At 39.0% G+C, this 19882-nt stretch overlaps 1 protein-coding gene across 5 annotated transcripts in view; it reads right to left on the bottom strand.

The window, feature by feature from the left end:
* VWA8 (von Willebrand factor A domain containing 8) overlaps positions 1–19882 on the bottom strand; it is a 294392-nt gene that overhangs the window by 91025 nt on the left and 183485 nt on the right. For 4 of the 5 annotated variants that reach the window (XR_012159153.1, XM_073345760.1, XM_073345743.1 and 1 more), the window contains 5 exons: positions 11014–11122; positions 9772–9910; positions 7674–7876; positions 1772–1888; positions 14–78 (listed from right to left, as the gene is read on the bottom strand). Coding sequence is in view for 4 of the 5 variants with exons in the window: in XM_073345760.1 (XP_073201861.1) it covers positions 14–78; positions 1772–1888; positions 7674–7876; positions 9772–9910; positions 11014–11122 (633 nt within the window). In the remaining variant the exon portion in view is untranslated. The remainder of the gene's footprint in view (positions 1–13; positions 79–1771; positions 1889–7673; positions 7877–9771; positions 9911–11013; positions 11123–19882) is intronic. The other variant, XM_073345752.1, reaches the window with a different exon arrangement.

Below are 19882 nucleotides of genomic sequence, written 5' to 3'. Positions count from 1 at the left end.
AGTTAACTCTCACCCTTCTTCTTTGTAGAACACCAGCCAGTTTTTATGCGAAAACTCTCTGCACATTTTGTGACTGATCTAAAAAAATGCATTACACATCAATTACAATTTGCCAGGTCAGTCCCCAGTAGTTTACCCTGACTCCTTACATTTATAGTTATGTTTTTTACTGTTTAGAAAGGTCAGAAACGAAAATATTTGGCCAAGATGATCAAAAAAATGTGCCTAAAGTTAGGTTTTTAAACCCACATTCAGGCACATAAATAGGTGGCCTGATTTTTAAGAGTGCTGAGAATCAAGCAGCAATCACGGAAATCATACCAAATTTGATAGTTTTTCTTTAACTAAGTAATTCACTATGATAACTGCATCTCAAAGCACCTTTCCACCTACTCCAAATTCATAATATTGCATCAGAGTAAAATGAATTACAGCTCACTCTGCTCTGGGCTCAACAGAACCACAACAGCTTGTAACAAAATGTTTTGTAACTCTTAGCAAAATATCTGAAAGGGTTTTATTGTAAAAATTACATATCCCTAGATAGCATCCTGAGGAGGTTGTGAAGGCGAGGACTATAACAGGGTTTAAAAGAGAACAAGATAAATTCATGGAGGTTAAGTCCATTAATGGCTATTAGCCAGGATGGGTAAGGAATGGTGTCCCTAGCCTCTGCTTGTCAGAGAGTGGAGATGGATGGCAGGAGAGAGATCCCTTGATCATTACCTGTTAGGTTCACTCCCTCTGGGGCACCTGGCATTGGCCACGGTTGGTAGACAGGATACTGGACTGGATGGATGTTTGGTCTGACCCAGTATGGCCATTCTTATGTTCTCATATTCTTATCCCTTATTTATTGCCCTTCTATTCTGTAACGATGATATATTCTGCTGGTACAAAACTGAGAATTCAATATATATATATATATAATTCTCAGTTTTGTACCAGCAGAATGAGAAAATATATATATATATATATATATATATATATATATATATATATATATATATATATAAAACAGTACACAATCTATTTGTTCCATAAAAGATAGAAAGGAAGCTATCCTGCTATCATGTCGGTAATACTGAGCTCAGATATGTTTCATAGATTCATAGATTCATAGATATTTAGGTCAGAAGGGACCATTATGATCATCTAGTCTGACCTCCTGCACAATGCAGGCCACAGAATTTCACCCACCACTCCTAAAAAAGACCTCACACCTATATCTGTGCTATTGAAGTCCTCAAATTGTAGTTTGAAGACCTCAAGGAGCAGAGAATCCTCCAGCAAGTGACCCGTGCCCCATGCTACAGAGGAAGGCGAAAAACCTCCAGGGCCTTCCAATCTGCCCTGGAGGAAAATTCCTTCCCGACCCCAAATATGGCGATCAGCTAAACCCTGAGCATATGGGCAAGATTCATCAGCCAGATACTACAGAAAATTCTTTCCCGGGTAACTTGGATCTTACCCCATCTAAAAACCCATCACAGGCCATTGGGCCTATTTACCATGAATATTTAATTACCAAAACCATGTTATCCCATCATACCATCTCCTCCATAAACTTATCGAGTTTAATCTTAAAGCAAGATAGATCTTTTGCCCCCACTACTTCCCTCGGAAGGCTATTCCAAAACTTCACTCCTCTGATGGTTAGAAACCTTCGTCTAATTTCTAATCTAAATTTCCTAGTGGCCAGTTTATATCCATTTGTTCTTGTGTCCACAAATGTTTGCTATAGTCTAGCCAGGAAGTTGCTGTTCCTCACCGGCTCCTCCTTGTTGCCCCACCAGGATGCTCTCTTTGGAACTTCTTGGGTATCTGGTGAGAGTAAAAGTCTATGCATGGCACCAGTTTTTGTATCCAGCAACAAGACAACATTACTCTGTAAACAGAAAAGAGAGCATTACGCCCAGTCTTCTTAAAGCTCACAGCAACAGGTCTACATGAAGTGTATTTGTTCTTTGCAATTGAAGCCAACTAATATCACAAGGAAATTTAATTTCAAAAGTATGAATTAGATTTTACTTTGCTGGAAAATTGCAGACTGGATCCTCTGGTCTAGTAAATCTGATCTCAGTGCAGAACTGATGAAGTAAGGCAAAGGTACAACTTAACTGACAATGGTTGGTCCAGATGAATGGTCCTATTTAAAGTTCTATAATGTTTTATTCATGCTGAAAAAATCAAATTTGTTTGTTTACAGGGAATTATGTAAGTCTAATGTTAATTTACAGTGGCCTACCATGATTTATGCAGTTAAGGCTTAAATCATCTGCAGCAGCCATTTGCAGTCAACTACACAGAAAAGTCTTACCAGCTTTGCTTCTTCTATCTTACTAAAAGATTTGCTGCAACTCTTGTGTGTTTCCTTAACATTATGCTAGAAAAACAGAACCCCTGGGCCCCTGTCATAAATATAAAGGGAAGGGTAAACCCCTTTGAAATCCCTCCTGGCCAGGGGAAAGCTCCTCTCACCTGTAAAGGGTTAAGAAGCTAAAGGTAACCTTGCTGGCACCTGACCAAAATGACCAATGAGGAGACAAGATACTTTCAAAAGCTGGGAGGAGGGAGAAAAAACAAACATGTCTATATGCTGTTTTCTGCCAGGGATAGACCAGGAATGGAGTCTTAGAACTTTTAGTAAGTAATCTAGCTAGGTATGTGTTAGATTATGATTTCTTTAAATGGCTGAGAAAAGAATTGTGCTGAATAGAATAACTACTTCTGTCTGTGTATCTTGTTTGTAACTTAAGGTTTTGCCTAGAGGGGTTCTCTATGTTTTTGAATCTAATTACCCTGTAAGATATCTACCATCCTGATTTTACAGGGGGAATTTCTTTATTTCTATTTACTTCTATTTTTATTAAAAGTCTTCTTGTAAGAAAACTGAATGCTTTTTCATTGTTCTCAGATCCAAGGGTTTGGGTCTGTGGTCACCTATGTAAATTGGTGAGGCTTTTTACCAAACCTTGTCCAGGAAGTGGGGTGCAAGGTTTTGGGAAGTATTTTGGGGGGAAAGACGCGTCCAAACAGCTCTTCCCCAGTAACCAATATTAGTTTGGTGGTGGTAGCGGCCAATCCAAGGACAACGGGTGGAATATTTTGTACCTTGGGGATGTTTTGACCTAAGCTGGTAAAGATAAGCTTAGGAGGTTTTTCATGCAGGTCCCCACATCTGTACCCTAGAGTTCAGAGTGGGGGAGGAACCTTGACAGCCCCCCAAATATTTAAAGTATATGGAAGTTGAAAAACTACTATATGGAAAAAGGTTAAGCTAAAATTTGATCTTATTGCGTGACCCCTGTAGCATCACTTTAAATATTTCTTTTTAAAACATTCTAAAGTTGTTCCTAAGGCATTAAACTTTTAAGGACTCGAGAAAATGATCACACACAGCCAACCTTAACTGCTCTAAATTAAATTTTAAAAGCTACAAAAGAATAAGCTAATTAAGTCTTGTATTTCATTACTTCATTAATGTCTTGGATCTAAATCTTTGTCATTCAGTGAAACGCTACGTTCCTTCAAGGTTTTTTTTAAGGACATATTAAAAGTCAACTGTATGTGTGTCTAACATCTGAAGTAATACACAGTGAATAACAAAGAATTAAAAAGGTGAAGTCCGTAAGATTCTCCTAAATAAAATACGTATTAACTCAATCTGTAGGTTATTTTTGCAGGTTATTTTAGAGCAATGAACTTTTCATTTTTAATGAGAGCTTACTGTAGCTAAATATGGTAAAACATTTAAAATATTATCATGACATTTGTAGCATTTGGAAAATTCAGCTGCAGCTCAACTCTTCTAATAAAAGAAGAATTTGTTAAATGCTCACATATTCCAACCCAAATTATAGAAATGTGGCCCTGGAGAGGGTTTGTTTTGGATTTTGGTTTTCTGCCATATTGTATTTATATACTTCTGCATCAGCATAGCTGACCTGAAGAAATGCATTAGCCTTCCAAGAAACAAAAATCCCCATATGAATCAGTTATGTTCTGCTACTTAGCATTAAGTTTATAGGTGTAGTTCGTAATATAAAAAGCTTCTCTACTCCACCCCTTTTGATGTTAATGGTTTCATTCTGTGCTAAGTGACCGATGGCATATTCTGTCTGTGTTTAATAATAGAATTTTGCGTCACTTGTGAACACATCCAACTGCAGTTCTGGCAATCCTTCAAGTGGGATGGGAAAAGATGGTGATGTGCAGTTCCATTATGTTTGTTCTCGACTGGGAGAAAAGTAACCTTTGAGTGACCTCATGACCCTGATGTCTGGAATTCCAAACTTTGGACAGATGTAATATCCAGCCTTGTGAGTGGCGTTCTTTTATTTTTAGTGACTGCAGTTTTCCTTTCCTTACTGCTGCTTTTATTTTAGTTAGGATTTTCCTCCTAAAAGTCCTTAAACCAAAGTGGGCTGTGATTTCACTGCCAAGTGGAGAAGCTGTGCTCAATTCTTGTTGGCATAGTGGGGAGTAGGGGGGAGCGGCCACAGATAAAAGTAATAATATAAATATTTAACTTTAACTTACTTCCTCCTTTTTAACCATCTTTCTTGCAACAAAATTTCCTGTCCCTTGGTCCTTAACTCCATTCCCAGTTTCTCCCTCTTATATGCCTCCTCTCAAACACAGCCATGCTCTCACACACAGTTTCTTCCTCTCTTGTCTTATATGCCCCACCCCCTGGAAACACATATATGCAACAAATTGAAATATTCCTCCCCTTTCAGTTATAGATGAGACTTTCCTCCTGGCTTTTGGGCCTTGCAAAGTAAACTGCTCCCTACAGTGTGTGCTCCCAATGCCTCCCTTCCACAGGCAGCTTCTCCTAGCACTGCGACCTGCAGACCTGCACATCTCAGGTGACACTGACACATTTAGCAGCCCTGTCACTGTATATCCGTAAAACAGAGGTAGAGAAAGTAAGTGCAAGAAGTCTGTGTAGTGGATTTGAAGGTCCTGGGTTCCAACTCTGCCGAACTCTGAGCTGGGAAAAAAACAGTATATGACCATGTAACAACCACAATGCATACACAAAAGGAGGCGGAGGCAAGGTTCACTGTAGCAAACAGAAAACCGTTTTTTCCCAAACTGTGGATATTTATACACACTTAGGGTTTGTCTACACTGTGCGGTAATGCACTCTACAGGAACTTTTAGTTCCTACCAGCAGGGTCTGCACGGACCAATTAATGTACAATCCTTTTGTGTGCTTTAGGAATCACACCCCTGTAGAGTGCATTACTCCACTATGTAGACAAGTCCTTAATGAGCTTTTATATAACACTTATTGTTTGTAAAATATAGTGTGAGAACCTTGGAATATTTCTAGCTGTTAAAATGCTTTTATATGGCAAAATGTTATATTTAAGAGTAAATTATTATGATGGGTTAATATCAATTTTATTGTTGTATTTCTACAGTTTACATTTCAGTTAATGGGAGCGGTCCCTTTAAGAACAATATGGGATGGAAGTACAGAACAATGTGTGGGAGATTTGGTCTCTGTGTCAACAGAGTCGAAGTCCTCACCTTGTGCAAGATCCAAAAAGGTCAGAACTTGATTTAATCTGTGTATCTTTCAAGAAAACAAATCTCATTCATGAAGGTGTAGCATCAGATCTTACCGGGGGACTGGACGCCTCAGAGCATTGCTTATGGGCTGCAAACCCTCCAACCTGTAGATCACCAATTTTAATCCAGACCAGATTACTATGGATTAAAAACTGTTCCCACCTAATGGATGTTTGGTGGCCCCCCATTATGTGATGAGTTTGGTGAGTTTCAGTTTCAGTTCCAATGTCACAAACTCACACTATACTCTGCACTAGTTGGCAGACTCAGCAGAGGGGTCAAAAACCTCATGGGCCACAGAGATTGAACTACCCCTGCTACTCATAGAGCAAGTTTCTTGCACCGCATCCTCCAGATCAAGATCAAAGTATGCTGGCAGGGCACTGTGTGTGGACAGCCTGTCCTGCTGATAACAGGAACTTCATTTACTAGGATGCTGAATCAATGCTTTTTACCAGTACTAAATCCACACAATTTTTTCTAAAACAGAAGTTTATTGTTACAGATACATTGGTTCTAAATATGCAAATAATCTAATTAAATAATTTGCATGTGGTTTGCTTCACACACTCAACTCCACAAAACTTACCCGCTATCTACCTGTTACCATTCAGACTGGCCAGCGGCATTGGGTCCATTCAGAGGGGAAACACTTGGTCTGTGAGTGGGAGGGTACCCTGCAGTTTAGTGTGGTGGCAAGGAACACCACCACCACGCTATTTCCCTGAAGAGCTGAAGGCCTCTGCTGAGCACTCTGAACTCCTTCCCCCACGAGAGCCATTATGGATCTACCACCAAGAGTCAGCTGATAAAGGGGAAACCCTCCTAAATTACCAACTGAAGCATTTGACATAGGAGAGATTAAAAAAGGGCCACGCTCACCACTGAGGTCCTGGTCCTCAAGCCATTCAGTAGAATGAGAGTCTCCCATCCCTCTCCCAAGGAAATGTGGGAGTAGCTTAAAAGTTGGTAATCCCTACAAATATGCAATTAAGTTAAAGCCCCCAAAAAGTACACTTTAGTAACATTTTATTTAAGAAAGGAGGAAGAAATTAAGAAACATTTGGCCACATTCATAAATTTATCAAGGGCCATCTTTAAATTAATTGACTTCTGCTATTGGAAGGCTGTTCCAGAATCTAACTCCTCAAACTTTCTAATTTCCAGTCTAAATGTTTTCATGGCCATTTGTGTTTGTTTCAATATTGCTATTTGGCTTAAATAACTTTTCTTCCTTCCTGGAGTCTACCCCCCTCAGGCATTAATGGGACACGATCATATTTATTCGGCTATTATTATAACTCATATTAATACTTATTCTTTTTTTACTCATGTCAGCATCTTGGTGGCTGCTCTCCCATCCCCTGTAAAAAGGTGTTAAATTGAAAATATTCTAATCAATTTCTAATAGCAGTTCCAAATAAGACTACTGAAGTGATGGGCCCAAACCAAACAGATCTGACACTGAGAAAGTTAGAATCCATCTCTACAATGTGGTTTACACCACCATCTTGTTTTACCCATCCATCCTACTCTCCGTTTTGTGTTCGCACAAAACTCACGCTATGGAAAGGAAAACATCATGATACTTAATAAAAAACAATGGTAGCATGAACAATTGTGATTCAGAAGTCATTTATTTTTTATTAAAAGTTCAAAAACTAGAACAGGGATGAGCAGGGCTTGGATTTGAATACACAGCCTAAAATAAGGTAGTTTAGACTTAATAAATTTCCTTTGCTAATTTGAGACTCCCAAACTCAAATCATAATCTCCTTTCCCCCCCTCCAATAGTTCTCAGTCTACTTTTACCACTAACAGGATAAACAGGCAAATCTCAGCATTAATAATGCAAAAGTACATAAAAACATACAGTAAACCAGCCTAAACACCGCAAGAAAAAGTAGAGCTGAGGGACCCCCTCCAAAGGTTTATTAGACTAAGTGCAATTAGACTAAGTATCCAGAAGTGTGCATATTTATCTCACAACCTACAGAGGCTGAGGAACCCCAGGGATCCTACTTTTGCTGTACTACTTTCCTCACAACGAAACATGAAACAGGAGAATTTCTATTTATTTATTTTACCTGCTCTTCATGCAGAATCACTTGCCCTTTGAGTGGATTTCCCAGAGGTGCCACAGTCACAAAGGGTTGCCATATACTTCCAACCGTTCTTGGGAAGATGTCATAACAATCCACAAAGTATCCATTTTTACTAGATACATTCATGAAATATAAGGAAACTGGATTGCATGTAGCCACGTAGAGAATATTTTCCGTCTCATCTTCTGAAATAAGAAAGTAAGGCAAAATTAATGAAAGTAAAAGATGCTGTCTTGATTCAAAATCATGTTAACCAGCAGATTAACTGAAAACTGAATGATGAACTATTGTGGGAATACAGCAACATATTTAAAATAAGTTTATACTATTATGTCACATATATCAATCAAATCAATCAATCCATGTAGGACTATGTGCTACTCTTAACCTACAGCAGCATTCCTATGATGACAAAGGGAATTTTGTACATAAACCAAGGATGCGATGTGGTCTATACGTAAACTAAACTTTTAACAGTCAAGTTGCTACCTGCTTCACACTGACTAGTTACTCCCTCCACAAATATTCCAAAAGATATTTGAGTAGCAGACACAAACCTCGTTTGCCATCCAAATCAATTGCTAAAGACTCTAGTTCTATGAATCCTCATAACCAGAAACCTATACAGCATACGCAAGTTTACTTATAAAAAAGAAAAGTTTCTGGGAAAGAGAAAACTGTAGTAAAAGTTTTCAGATGCAGACTTTTTAAAAATGTGTCCACTTACTGGAACTAAAACACCAGGTCATTTAATAATTATAGACAAAAGGAAGGAAGTTTCATGTGGCAAGGGAAACACAACAGTTTTTGACTCACTTTAGACATTTCTGAGTATCAAATTAAAACTGTAATTTCTATTAGTGTCATCAAAAAATTGTGAACATGCTTAGAAAGTGAAGCCACAATCAGAAAAAGGCAGCGTTGTCAGTTTTCATGATTTTAATGTATTTACAATGTAAAATAAATTACAGTCATAAAATTTATTACATTTTATAATATACCATAAATAATGGTCACAAATATCAATAATGATGTGATGTGCATTGGGGCATATCTATATCTTTCTATATATAATGTAGTTAAATAAGGAAGGATTGATTCAATAAGAAAGGGCATTGATCAGCATAAGCACCAGAAAGAAAGCACAGAACTTTGCATGCTACAAGTCTTGCATTTTAACTGGTTTTAATTAAGGAGAGGCAAAGTTAGAAAGACTTTTTAAAATTAATTTTGAAACAATTATTATATCAGTGGTTACCAAACTTGTTCCGCCGCTTGTGCAGGGAAAGCCCCTGGCGGGCTGGGCTGGTTTATTTACCTGCCGGGTCCGCAGGTTCGGCGGATCGCGGCTCCCAGTGCCCGCAGTTCGCTGCTCCAGGCCAATGGGAGCTGCTAGAAGTGGCGCGGGCCGAGGGACATACCGTCCGCCACTTCCAGCAGCTCCCATTGGCCTGGAGCAGCGAACTGCGGCCATTGGGAGCCACGATTGGCTGAATCTGCGGACGCGGCAGATAAACAAACTGGCCTGGCCCGCCAGGGGCTTTCCCTGCACAAGTGGCAGAACAAGTTTGGGAATCACTGTATTATATAATATAAAAATTAGGCACACTTTGAATTACGCATCTATATTCCTTTTAGAGCCAAATCTCCTTCATAATTTACATTATCACCAATATGTTTTAATGGAATTATACTCCTCTTTCGTGATTGATGGTTTTAGCATTTTGTCTTCTTTTACTTAAAAAAAAAAAAGTTAAACACAAAGAAGAGAAAAGCAAGCAATATAATTTTTTCTATATCTCATGCAGGCCTCACAGTACAGGTTCCCAGAAATGCACTCTCTGTGTTACTGCGCATACACTCAGTGCAGAATTTGTAGAGTTTCTTTTTTTTATTGCCATTACAAAAATGTGATATTCCTCTTGCATATGTCAAAAAAAGGGAATACAAACTACATAGTACTGACTATTAATGAACAGGTATGATCTCATCTGTCCAATTCTGCATGGTCTCCAGTGTAACTTATATCATACAACAACAGGGAGGGATCATTACAAAAGTTACAAATATTTTACTGTACCTTCTGCTACAGCAACATCACAGACGAAATTAACCTCATTTAATGGCAGTGTCCAAAAAGCAAGTTCTTCTGTGAAACTGAGGGACCTTGCTTCATGCCGTTCCAGTGGAAATCCCTGAACATTTAAATATACGGGACCCTAAGAGAAAATTATAACCATGAGGACTAGGTATTTTATTTAAGTCACCAACCTTTATAAATGCTAGGAGTTTTCCTAAAGATTTCTATTGCTTTTAGCACTAAATGCCAGACCAAGCATTATAAACAAAAGAGAAAGGCTTATATTTGGGAAGAAACCAGATTGCTTTTTCTGTAAGCCCTCTGTATCCCACCTGGAGCCCTGAAGATCCTGACACCATTTCCCCCATAATATAAAAGCCACACTGTTGTCCTCTCTTTAGGCTACGTATTTCAACTACTACATCCATCTAGTCATGGCGGACTGCATGGAATTTAGTATGGAACCATGATCCTTAATCCCATGGAGGAGAGGTCACATTGCCTGGAGTGTTTTTGATCAATAATGAAAGACTGGATCACAGTGCATATGTGCAAGGAAACAATTCTGAATTTCTTGATTATGGAAGGTTTAAAATATCAAACAACATTACAATAACAGTTCCCCCCTGCCCCACTGAAGTAATAATTAATAAAGACAGACCAAGAGATTGGGTTTGTAGAGGATGTGGATTAGGTTCAGGTTGGAGGCCAAATCAGACCAAAGGTTCAGATTCAGATTTGAGAGAGAGAAAATTTCAGAAGAATTCAGCTGCATGTGAAATGAAACTGGAAAACAGGCTCCTTCCCATTTTAGATCTCATCCAGATGAGTTGTGATCTGGGGATTGAAACTGGACCTCCCCACATATCCATGCCTGTTTCTAGGCTTCTCTAAAAATGACATTGTCACCTTCATAGCAAGAACTCTGCAAGAGCTTTTGAACTCAACCCTGCAAAGTCCCTCCACCCCAGTACTCCTTTCAGTATATATACTGTATATGGAGGGCTCACAAGATAGGACCCCACAGCAACTCAGCTTGCAGTGTGAATGCACAAAATAGTCTACTTTTTTAAACTGTACAATTAACAGCTTTTATTTTGTTACAAAAATCAACTCAGATTCTTCTTTCTGCAGGAAATGAGACATCTTATATTTATTAAATCATAATCTGGGTGATATTATATTGCTGTAAAGAAAAAATGACTAATCAATATTTTTAAGCATTAAAAAGAAGACACACACCTTTATATTTAACTGATGGGTTTCTGTTGGACACAGTAGTTTCTGCTGTGCGTTCCCTGATTGATTGATTCTCCAGTAGCCCATAAATGTATGGTCTGGCAATGGTAGCCTGTCAAACAACATATGAACAAAGAAACATTTATCCCTGTTAATTGGCAATGAACAAGGGATACGTCATTTAACCACAGAGTTTTTCCAAGAGGCTATTTTGAAGATTCTCTTGTTGAAAATGCTCCCTTGCTGAAACATTCAATTTCTTTCAAATGGCAAAAATTTCAATTTTTTGAAACACAAGTAATCTCAGGATTTAAAAGACCATGCTCTGAAAAGAAAAGCTTTAAAAAGTCTGAATTGTCTGAGCTGTATAGCAAAGCATATTCAGTGCTCTCTTGATCAGCTTAATTCAATTCAAAGAGGATGCCAGAATGAGTGGGAGGAGCTCTTCTAAGTGATATTTTCCTCTAGGAAAAATGCACAATGACTACAGTAAATGTTGTACCAGGTTATTGCTGCAAGAAGGAGCATTAATTGCTGTTGTATGTTCTCCTACCCCCAGTGGGTCACACAGTACAGACAATGACCGTATGCTAACTGCCTATGGGGCCAAAACTAGCCTCTGTTTGCCAGAAGCTGGGAATGGGCGACAGAGGATGGATCACTTGATGATTACCTGTTCTGTTCATTCCCTCTGGGCACCTGGCATTGGCCACTGTCAGAAGCCAGGATACTGGGCTAGATGGACCTTTGGTCTGACCCAGTATGGCCTTTCTTATGTTCTGATGTATCACAAGAAAGTGCAGACGGATAGTCCTTCTGTATGACCTGTTAAGGGTATATATATGGCAGGTGTAGGGTTTCTCATAGATGCTTAGCCTCTACTACTTTTCACGGTTACCTGCTCACAACACAATCTTTGCCAATCCTGCTGAAAAGATGGGGTTAATTTGCCTAAACTTGAACGATGTTCTTGACCTCATTTTTTTCCATTTGTTTTTCATTCAGGAAGAGAACACGTGGGCCACTGTCAAAAATAATTTCTGTAATAACTGAAAATATTGGTATTGATAAAGCAGTTTCACAGAATATAATACACACATTTTTGTTCTTCCTCTACTCTCTCTCAAGTGATTTGCAACTACTAATAAAATGATTTAAAGTTTTGCTAATGCAGAATAATTAAATTAAAACCAATGAACTGATATGCTAAGATACAGTATCAGAAAATTTCCTTTTGGTCTCTCTTATTTGGAACTAGTTGGCACATAGCATGTATTTAATTTGCTTCTAGCATAAGTAAACTGAGAGCATGTGCAAGATATTTCTAAACACTATTTAAACCTCTTACGTTATTGCACAACTACAAAACTTGGCATGAGAATAGAAGACATCCTTCTAAAAATACATCTCTGAAGGCTATTTTAAGTAAGTTCTCCAAGACTGTTTGTTGTCTGTGCTTGATCTCTCATGTTCTATTTGTCTCTGTCTGTTCCTACAGTCAGAATTCTTTAAAAATAATAGGCTCTGCAATTAAAGGAGATTTGTTTCTTATAGATATTTTGGTCAGAGAGTGGCCCAAACCAGAACCTTGGGTCTGAGGCCCCCCTGAACTTTGGAGAAGTTAAAATCTTTCTCTATTCCAACTTTAGGAATGAACAATTATATTTTCTAATCTTTCTGAATAGCAAAAGAAAAATAAATTAGAATATTCTAATAATTGTTCTGCCCATGTACCTCAATCAACCCGGAGGGGCCACCTCTTGGGGTGAGAGAGTAGTTCAGTCTCCATACCCATTCAGTCCTTGGCCCATTTGCTGAGACTCTCAATAAAGTTGCCAACAATAGGTTTTGTGATATTGAATTAGGAAATGGATTGAAACCATCAAAGCATTTCACATAGGTCAATGTTCAGCCATAAAATGGTAATGGGGTTTTTGGTGATGCAACCTGGGCTGAATTTAAACTAGCTTGACAGGCGGTGTTTTCCATTACGTTTAATTCGCTAGTTAACCAGCTCTGAGAAGACAGTTTTTATGACCCCCTACACCTATTTACAACATCGGTCAATACCAACGTTTGAGAACTATATTTCTTGTAATTGCTTCCTATTTTCAATTTCCCCTTGTTTAATTATTTGCAGTGTGAGGCCTGTTTTTAACATTGATTGGAAAAAGATTAATACTTTTGAATGAATCTGTTCACAGTGTCTCAACCTTTTTAATCTGTTTCCAAACCAGTCTGGTCAGTTTTCTCCCACATCAGGAGTCATAATTAAGCCAAAGCCAAAAGAAATGCAAGTATAACACAGCTCAGGTTATGACATCCAATCCAATCATTAACATTTATTCTGGGTATACTCTTTAATGCACATATAACCCAAGACAGATGCATTTATGTATAGAGTCAGTTACTAGAATGACATGGTGGTTTATTAATGAAAGTAAATTTCAAACTAAGAGTTTTGGATTTCAAAATGATTTTCTGGCAAAGCCTGGGTTTGATCCATTTTTGGGGGGTGTGGCAGGGCAGGGGTAAAACTCCTTGAATGCCCTGCCAAAATGCTGGCTAAGCCCTGCTTTCTGGTAGGGAAGCCAGGTGTAGGGGCCCAGGCACCCAGCAGAGAGCCCAGCTGCAGGACCTAACGAGGGTCGGCTCACGGCAATACTTCAGTTAAGTAACAGCAGTTGGGATGAGGAAGGGAAGGGCTATAAAAGCCCTGGAGAAAGCTCAGTCAGGAGGCTAGCCCGGGAGGGGGTAGGAGGCTTACAGCTCTGTCTCCTCACCAAAGGCAAGGAGCCTCACGCCAGGAGACCTTGGGAAGGGTCTGAATGGGGATAGCTGTTGGGGGAATAAAAGGGACTACATGGTGACAAACAAAGACACAAGGGTGAAGCGTTGTGACTCTTTATTTGGCTGGACAACACAGGGCACAGGCACGAGGAGGTGGAAGCCTGTGCAGACCCTGTGATGGGGGTTATGAAGGAAGTACATGAATTTAAATTTATCTGTGGGTACTATGAACTTGGTAACAATAGCATCAACTTCACAAGGACTTAGATTTTAGTTTTGAACTCTTACAAATAACTCTCATGTGTCATGCATTATAGATCAATGAACCTACTAATAATTATGACTATTTATGAAATTTTACAATTTTCTCCAGTCTTTGGAAAAGCTACATGCTCCTTTTGAGAGGCAATTAGAGCTGATCAATTGAGAGATATACCAGACCCGTTTGAAACTGGGTCATGTCCTGAAGAAAATGTCAAAGATTAGAGCCTTTGTTTTAAATCTGAGATGTAGACAACATATGAAAATATCATGAGTTTATAAATCCTCTATTTCCACACTTCCTAAAAATGAATTCTAGTAGGCTGGTGAGATATGAGGTAGTGTTTGGCTAGGTGTTCTTCAAATTCTTTTTTGGCCTTCCTAATTATATTTTTACACTTCACTTGCCACACCTTACACTCCTTTCTATTTTCCTCACTAGAATTTAGCTTCCACATTTTAAAGGATGCCTTTTTGCCTCTCACTGCTTATTTTACTTCGTTGTTTAGCCATGGTGGCACTTTTTTGGTTCTCTATGTTTTTTAATTTGGGGTACACATTCAAGTTGAGCCTCTATTACATTATCTTTATGATGTCTTGCTGGAGCTTTGCTTTGTTAATACTGCATTTTTTTCTTTTCTTTTCCACTAATGGGACTAAGTTCACCTTTCTCCTAAATTCTTAAGGTTTTAGTCTCTTACCCAGTTCTGAATGGTTTAGTCCCTTGGATTTGTTGTAGAAGAGTCAACATGGTTTTTGTAAAGGGAAATCATTCCTCATCAATCTACTAGAATTCTTTGAGGGGGTCAACGAGCATGTGGACAAGGGGAATCCAGTGGACATAGTATACTTAGATTTTCAGAAAGCCTTTGACAAGGTCCTTCACCAAAGGCTCTTAAACAAAGTAAGCTGTCATGGGATAAGAGGGAAGGTCCTCTCATGGATAGGTGACTGGTTAAAAGATAGGAAACAAAAGGTAGGAATAAATGGTCAGTTTTCAGAAAGAGTCAACATGGTTTTTGTAAAGGGAAATCATTCCTCATCAATCTACTAGAATTCTTTGAGGGGGTCAACGAGCATGTGGACAAGGGGAATCCAGTGGACATAGTATACTTAGATTTTCAGAAAGCCTTTGACAAGGTCCTTCACCAAAGGCTCTTAAACAAAGTAAGCTGTCATGGGATAAGAGGGAAGGTCCTCTCATGGATAGGTGACTGGTTAAAAGATAGGAAACAAAAGGTAGGAATAAATGGTCAGTTTTCAGAATGGAGAGAGGTAAATAGTGGTGTCCCACAGGGGTCTGTACTGGGTTCAGTCCTATTCAACATATTCAGAAATGATCTGGAAGAAGTGGTGTCAAGGTTCCTTCCCCACTCTGAACTCTAGGGTACAGATGTGAGGACCTGCGTGAAAGATCCCCTAAGTTTATTCTTACCAACTTAGGTTAAAAACTTCCCCAAGGTACAAACTTTGCCTTGTCCTTGAACAATATGCTGCCACCACCAAGCGTTTCAAACAAAGAACAGGGAAAGAGCCCACTTGGAGACGTCTTCCCCCAAAATATCCCCCAAAGCCCTACACCCCCTTTCCTGGGGACAGCTTGATAAGAATCCTCACCAATTGTACAGGTGAACACAGACCCAAACCCTTGGATCTTAAGAACAATGAAAAATCAATCAGGTTCTTAAAAGAAGAATTTTAATTGAAGAAAAGGTAAAAGAATCACCTCTGTAAAATCAGGATGGTAAATACGTTACAGGGTAATCAGATTCAAAACAGAGAATCCCTCGAGGCAAAACCTTAAGTTACACAAAGACACAAAAATAGGAATATATATTCCATCCAGCACAGCTTATTTTACCAGCCATTAAACAAAAGGAAATCTAACGCATTTCCAGCTAGATTACTTACGAACTTAAAAGGAGTTGGAAGGCTGCATTCCTGATCTGTTCCCAGCAAAAGCATCACACAGACAGACGAACCCTTTGTTCCCCACCCCTCTAGATTTGAAAGTATCTTGTCCCCTCATTGGTCATTTTGGGTCAGGTGCCAGCGAGGTTATCTTAGCTTCTTAACCCTTTACAGGTGAAAGGATTTTGCCTCTGGCCAGGAGGGATTTTATAGCACTGTATACAGAAAGGTGGTTACCCTTCCCTTTATTTTTATGACAAGGGGAAACAGTGAAGTGGCAAAATTTGCAGATGATACAAAACTACTCAAGATAGTTAAGTCCAAAGCAGGCTGTGAAGAGTCCTTCAATCTCTGGAATGATAATCTACAGTATCAAACAAGAGCTCTTATTCACAAGCTTCATCAAAAGCTAAAGCTTGTTTGTTTTTATGTCTCTAGAGACCCCTAATGTGACATCATATGGAATAAGAACCAACATCTAACACTCAATTCCACTGAATGATTTCCTAGTCAGTTATTTGATTGTGAATCAACCTGTCAGATCCTTTAGATCCATTTTGTTTCAATTATTACTTTGCGACTATTTTACCCTGAGGGCTCTAGATCCAGGATTCACTACTAAGTTTGAGGTGGTTATGTAAATAATGTTTTTCTGAAGGAGGAGGAGATTGGCCCAAAACCTTTAGTCAACATGGTGATTCTACACAAAATTGTTTAGTTTGATTTTCTTCATGTACAATAGTCTAATGGGAGAATTTGTCAGAAAATAATTATCTAGAGGCAAAATATAAATGGAGTTCTTGAGTCCACTAAAAATGAAGAGACTAAGTCTATAAGAATCAAGTTACTTGTAATTTGTGTTTTCTGAAGGTAGCTATAAGAACTGATATAGCCGCAGGCAGGAGTTATAAAAGACGACTAGCAAATTGGGGAACTCACAGTCTTGTGAATCAAAGGTGGGATGGAATGTTTCATAACACAAGAACTAGGGGTCACCAAATGCAATTACTAGGCAGCAGGCTTAAAACAAACAAAAGGAAGTATTTCTTCACACAGTGCACAGTCAACCTGTGGAACTCTTTGCCAGAGGATGTTGTGAAGGCCAAGAGTACAACAGGGTTCAAAAAAGAACTAGATAAATTCATGAAGGATAGGTCCATTAATGGCTATTAGCCAGGATGGGGAGGGATGGTGCTATTAGCCTCTGTTTGCCAGAAGCTGGGAATGGGCGACAGGGAATAGATCACTGGACGATTACCTGTTCTGGTCATTCCCTCTCAGGCACCTGGCATTGGCCACTGTCGGAAGACAGGATACTGGGTAGATGGACCTTTGGTCTGACCCAGTATAGCCATTCTTATGTTCTTTGCCAACCAGATCATGGCACTTCAAACAAACAACTTTTGATTAAAGTCTTATTTGTATTATTTAAGATTTCAGTTTAATGACCTTCCTATTTCTTATCCGTGAGACAGGAAGGGGAAAAAAGAGACATTAAAAAATTCAAGCAGCTTGAAGTTTCTCTTGCCTCCAACTCGCTGAGTGAAGAGTAAGGAGTCCTTGTGGCACCTTAGAGACTAACAAATTTATTTGAGCATAGGTTTTCACGGGCTAAAACCCACTTCATCAGATGCATGGAGTGAAAAATACAGTAAGCAGGAGATATGAAAAGATGGGAGTTGCCTTACCAAGTGCTTAATTGAATTAGCCTTGTTAGCATGGACCCCACACTTGGTAAGGCGGGGTGGCCACCCTGAGCCTGACAAGGAGCCAGAATTTACCAATGTACATTGCCAAAGAGCCACAGTAATACGTCAGCAGCCCCCCCAGGAGCTTCTGCTCCCAATGCCTCCCACCCACGGGCAGCCCCGCCAAACAGCGCCTCTCCCTCCCTCACCACACCTCCCAATCAGCTGTTTCGTGGCATGCAGGAACTCGGAGGGGGAGTGGGAGGAGCGAGGGCATAGCAGGTTCGGGGAGGGGGCAAGAAGAGGTGGAGTGGGGGGCAGGGCCTGTGGCAGAGCCAGGCATTGAGCAGTGAGCACCCTCCAGCACATTGGAAAGTTGGCACCTGTAGTTCCAGCCCCAGAGTCGGTGCCTATACAAGGAGCCGCATATTAACTTCTGAAGAGTGGCATGTGGCTCCAAAGCCAAAGGTTGGCCACCCCTGTGGTAAAGCAATTCCCATCTTTTCATGTGCTGTATATATATATACACTACTTACTGTATTTTTCACTCCATGCATCTGATGAAGTGGGTTTAGCCCATGAAAGCTTATGTCCAAATAAATTTGTTAGTCTCTAAGGTGCCACAAGGACTCCTCGTTGTTAATGCATCAATAGAATTACTTCCATATCCTTTAGTTTAGCAGTCTCTACCAACTAATGTCTAATGGAAATGCGTCTATAATCACTAAAACCTGTTACTTCATTTGGCAACATTGGCAATCTGCTGAATAACAAGAATATTTCTGGAAACCTGGATTCAAGTCACAAGTGAAAACGAGTCAGGCAGTCTCATCCTAATCTCTATTTGTTTATTTCACAAAACCATCACGTTAAACAGGAGACTTGAAAATTAGGACTAAAGTACAGTGGCAAAACTACATGGAAATATTTCCATAGCACTCAAACACATTATTCCTGGCTCGAACCAGCCTCAATATTCCACTCTTAAATTCCTGTAAAATGTTCTCTAAAATACAAATAGGCCTAGACCAAAATCCCTAGAAACGAACACTTGTGAGCACTGGGGAAGTTCAGATAGGATAATCTTCTCTATAAAGGGCTAAACCCTGTATCTAATCACCTCCGAATCTGTACATGAACTTCAAGGCTAAGACCATAACCAATAAAAACAAACTGTACATTTATTTTTCTAAAATCCTTAATTAAATTAAATAAAATGCCAACTTATCAAATATAAATGATCATTCTAACTCAGACCCACTTTATAGTCCTTCAAAACAGAATTCAGCAAATGATTTTTAGCAAGTAAATTATGGAGATTGTGGCACCAGTTTTAGGGGTAAATTGTCATCTTGATGCATATGGTAGTTACTCAGGCATTGAGTTCCTCAGACACACGATTCCTCAGACATACAGAGGAAAAATTATGCCATAGTAATTAGACTGACTGTCTTCTTCAAAACATCTATGTAGGTTGCTAGGCGTGATTATAGTGGTGCTCCTGCAGGAGAAATCTACACACTGACAACTGATAAAGACATTTTGTCAGTGGAGTCAACTAAGCTGCCACTAAGCAAACACAAAAGTAATATAATCCTATGTAAAACTGAATTTTCCATAATCCATCCTTTGCTTTATTATAGAAGGGAAATATTTGTTTCTCCATAAACAGTTCCTTGATTGATTTAATGGTTTGTTTTTTCTGAGATTCCTTAAAAGATGTATTAGATTTTTCAAAACATCTCAGAGGAAGTTTAAAAAAATAAAAATAAAAACATTGCTGTTAATTATGTTTATTTATCAAATAATATATTATCGGAAGGCAGAAAAAGACAAACATCCATGTGAAGTGCAAAGGTATGAGCTAAATCAGCTGTGACTTTACAATTTAGTTTTTTTTTTTAAATGGCTATTTTATTTCTGATCTCTCAAATAGTACATAGTATAACAAGTTCAGTCAATGGCCATGATTATTAAACAATAATGGGGATCTGGATATAAGCAAATGTTAAAACCCTTCTTGTTGCCTGCAGGGATAACTAAGTGCTCTGACATGCTATGATGATGTATTTTTATAGAGCTGAGGATTAAGGACCAATTCTTGCTCCCATTGAAGACAACGGGATTTGTTTTGCTTCTGAGTTTAATGGCAAATAGGAAAAGATCTGTAGTAATTCAATAAAAAACACAGACGGAGAAAAAAACAAATATTTCCCTTTATT

This window comes from Lepidochelys kempii, chromosome 1, assembly GCF_965140265.1.
Source record: "Lepidochelys kempii isolate rLepKem1 chromosome 1, rLepKem1.hap2, whole genome shotgun sequence".
Lineage (NCBI taxonomy): Eukaryota > Metazoa > Chordata > Testudines > Cheloniidae > Lepidochelys > Lepidochelys kempii.
The sequence above is the reverse complement of the archived record's forward strand: the minus strand, read 5'-3'. Positions and strand labels throughout refer to the sequence as shown.